Genomic DNA, 3,919 nt, shown 5'->3' on the forward strand with positions numbered 1-3,919 from the left:
ACTCAGATTGTACAAACCTTTTGACTTACCCAGGGAAATCAACTCCAACACTAAACCCTTGAAGAGAGTTGGCCCTTCTCCAAGGCTGGGGGGCAAGTGTACAGATAAGAACATTCGGCCACCATATAGCCGACACGCCATCGGCCACCGAATGGCTGAACCTGGTAGTCGACACTCGATCGGCCACCAAATACACCATGTGGTCAAGGATTACCCCTAATCAAGAATTAAGGGTTAATCACATTAATAAGCTAATTAGGGACGTATTACCTAATACGGTAATCCTGTTGCAGGGTCCATGGAAATCCGGGCTCATTAATGTCAGTATAAATAAGCTCATGTCACGAGGTAACGTCACTGTTTATTAATTGCTATCGATATTTGTGTTTGTCCTGACTTGAGCGTTGGAGTGCCTTTTGCATGTATCCTCCCTCACCCCGGAATATTCGATCGGAGCTCTCGTTTAGCCCTCAGAATACGAGAAGATTACTGGTGTACCCTTCAGACAGGTACAATAATCAAATTAACTTAGTCATCAATTTATGTATGTACTTTATATAAATTATGCATAATGAAATAAAGCATTGAATAATCACGTGTTTACCTCCATGAGTTCTCTAGCGTGAATTGCAACAATCACAAGATGCAATTTTATATAGTGATCCACGCCCTCACAAAGTGCACGCTTAACTCACATGGGGAAACCAAACTAGTGTGTACCTAAGTTTCATTTCTCGCATGTAACAAAAACCAGCAACACACTCTTTTCATTTTTTGTCCAAAGCAGCAAAATACAATGCGTACAGAAGACAACATGCACCATTCATGACCCAAATTTATGTAACCATGGCATGGCATATCATTTTTGTTTATACATATAAAAAACCCTCCACACGTATCTCACCCCACCACCCCAAAACCCAATCCACAAGAAAATAATTATATCATAGACAAAAATGGCAAGGATGATGGATACCAACATTGTGATTTTGGCCATGATTGGAATTCTAGTGTTTTTTGGTGCCAACAAGAATGTTGTTGCTGGCCAGTGCCTAGGAATGCAGGGCCTCATAACCCAATGTGCTATGTATGTTGAAAAGTTTGGCCCTATGATGAATCCATCACCAGAGTGTTGCTACCAAATCAAGAATGCAGATGATTCATGTCTATGTCAGCACATAACCAACGCAGTGCTACAATTTATTGATTTGCAAAAGGTGATTTATGTTACTCAGTCATGTGGAACCCCAATACCCTCTGGAACCAATTGTGGAGGTATAAAAATATTTAATCCAACAAATTTGTGTCTCAATCTCAATCTCAACTTTCAATAAACGAACCATTTAAGTGTTTGATTATGTCTTGACCAAAACATGACTCATTAACATTGATAATTGACTATTTAATTTCTTCTTGTTGTTTGTTTTGAAGGTATTACCGTGCCATGATCAAATGGAGGAAATTACCTTTACTTTATAATGTTGGTTCTTATAATAACCTCATGGTTTAGGTACAGAATAAATAGAGGATAACTTTGGTGTATTTATTTGATCTTATGAGCAATAGAAATATGGTTGTCATTGATTATTAGAATATTATTAATTTTTTTAAAGTGATATTATTGTCTCTTTTACTTAAGAAAATTGTTCTTCTAACATAGTCAATATCTATCAGGTAAGTGCTAAGAAAAAAGAAAAAGAAAAATTAGTATTGATAAACTGCAGCAATGCCTTGGTTATGAGTTATTTGATTAAGTTAAAAGCTTTTGGAAAACTAGTCATAACCAAAAGACTTATTTACTAAACGCTTAACATTAAGTTATAATTTATTTCTTGTTAAAAAAAAAGCTATAACTTATTTGATTAAGTTAAAGCATTTGGAAATTAGTTTAGTTTTATTTTTGGTACAGTAAAGTATTCCTTAATGGAAAGTTTAGAGCTAGCTGATTAAGGACTAATCTTTTTAACTATTAAAATTCATTTTAAGATATAACATCTTTCAACAAATATTTTTTTATATATTATGTTTTAAGGATTATTTATCCACCATGTTATATCTTATTGGTATTTAATAAATTAATTTACTAGTTTATAATTTAAAAGTCACGAGCTAATAAATTATCAACTATATATATATATATAAAAGTTTAAAGTTATAAATTAGCTTCTTTATCAAACTCGTTAGCATATTATCTTTTATCTTACTTTATGATATATATCTTTAATAATTTATTGTGATTTTAGGTTTGTCTTTGTTTTTGAAATAAAGTTAAATTATTTTCACCTCTTTACTTAAAAAATGCCTCTTTATTTTAAATTATTTATTTATTATTATACTATTTATTAATTTATTGTATTCTTAAGTTTAATAAAATATTTTAGCTTTAAAAAAACTGTTAAGATCATAATGGAATATTTGAGGAAAAAAGTTAAAATAATAATTACCTAAAAATAGTTTTCCTGAAAAAAAAATTTATAAATATATTTTTTATTCTTTTAACAAACATTCTAACAAACTCCAAGCGTGTGATTCAGCGGTATGGGTTGATCCACGAGTTCGAATCCTACCTTGTGTATGCAGCCGCGTTAAATCTTGAGGGTCAGGAGTTCAAATCCTGATACTCCAAGAACGAAAAAAAATAAAAATAAATAAACACTCTAACAAATAGTTTTTCAACTAACTTATCTAATATCATATATTGATTAGTTAATAAATTCATTGGCTTATGTGATAGTGTACTTCTCTAATCAAATATTATATATTAGTAATTGAAAATTTGTAAATCATTAGCTAATGTGAAAGTGTTAAGATACGTGTACAGAAATCATTATTCTAGAAAAATACAATTTTTACTTAGTTTGTAAATTATATGTATAAAAAAGATTTAAAAGTGAACTTGTATATTTTGTACAATTTTTAAACATTTGAGTAGAATATCCTAGTCCTGTCTATAATCGGTAGAATATGTATTGTTAGCACTATGAAAATGAATCTTGTGTCCACAGTTTAGTTAAATTTGAAATAAAATAAATTAAAAAATCAAAATAATATTTTTAATCAAGGTTCAGGAAATGATTCTATGAGAAGAGAAGAGATCAAACTTTACTACACTCCCAATAAATTCATCTGAAAATATTATCTAAATTAATCATCTATAACAATATATATAAAAGGTCACATTTTTTCAAAGATAATTATATTTTTATATTATATTATATTTTTCTAAATTATATTTAAGAATAAAATAGGAATAATATATAAAAAAATATCTATCCTCTTTAAAAATAATAAATATCCATTTTTTAGAAGCACTAATATATTAATTAATTTATTTTTTTTATAGTGGCGGAGTGCTTTTTTTATTCTACTAGTACAAATAAAAAAACATTTATTTTATCCCATTTTATAAAAAATAATAATAATTAAATATAACTGACAAAATAAAAGTAATTAGCATGGTGTTGAAAATTGAATTAAATCGATTAGTCGGATCAATTTAATCAGAAATCAATCTTTACCTGATGTAGTTGGTTTAGAAAATTATTTCGTAATGAGTTGGTGAAAAATTGGTAAAGTCTTCCCAAACCAGTAAAAAAAATTTGTCAAATTGGTTTAAACCGGTCGAATTAAAAAAATAATTTTTAATTTTCAAATTTTAGTTTAAAATGCTTTTATAAAAATACATATTTAATAAGAAATTATAAATTATAATAACTTATTTTAATATTATTTTGTAAATATAACTTAATTATTGATATTAAATGGTAATTTTTTAGTATTTGTATTTTTATAATTTATATCATATTAATTTAATATTTTTTATTTTAGATAAATTTATTATTATTAATGGATAGTTATATACCTCGCACTTACACGACTAATTTTAAAAATTAAAATCACAAAATATAACTCGTGAGTA

The 3,919-nt window shown here is 27.9% G+C and overlaps 1 protein-coding gene across 1 annotated transcript; it reads left to right on the forward strand.

The window, feature by feature from the left end:
* The first annotated feature begins 956 nt into the window (after positions 1-956).
* Positions 957-1,448, forward strand: LOC109819292 (uncharacterized). The gene is made up of 2 exons (XM_020384979.3): positions 957-1,275; positions 1,432-1,448. Exons 1-2 carry the CDS (start codon positions 957-959, stop codon positions 1,446-1,448), a joined length of 336 nt encoding a protein of 111 aa, XP_020240568.1.
* Positions 1,449-3,919: the final 2,471 nt, after the last annotated feature.

The sequence above is a fragment of the Cajanus cajan genome, chromosome 10 (assembly GCF_000230855.2).
Source record: "Cajanus cajan strain Asha chromosome 10, NIPB_CcT2T_4, whole genome shotgun sequence".
NCBI lineage: Eukaryota > Viridiplantae > Streptophyta > Magnoliopsida > Fabales > Fabaceae > Cajanus > Cajanus cajan.

Bases quoted from the DNA above. Each gene is read 5' to 3' on its own strand.
- LOC109819292 (XM_020384979.3), top strand. From the start codon at position 957: ATGGCAAGGATGATGGATACCAACATTGTGATTTTGGCCATGATTGGA.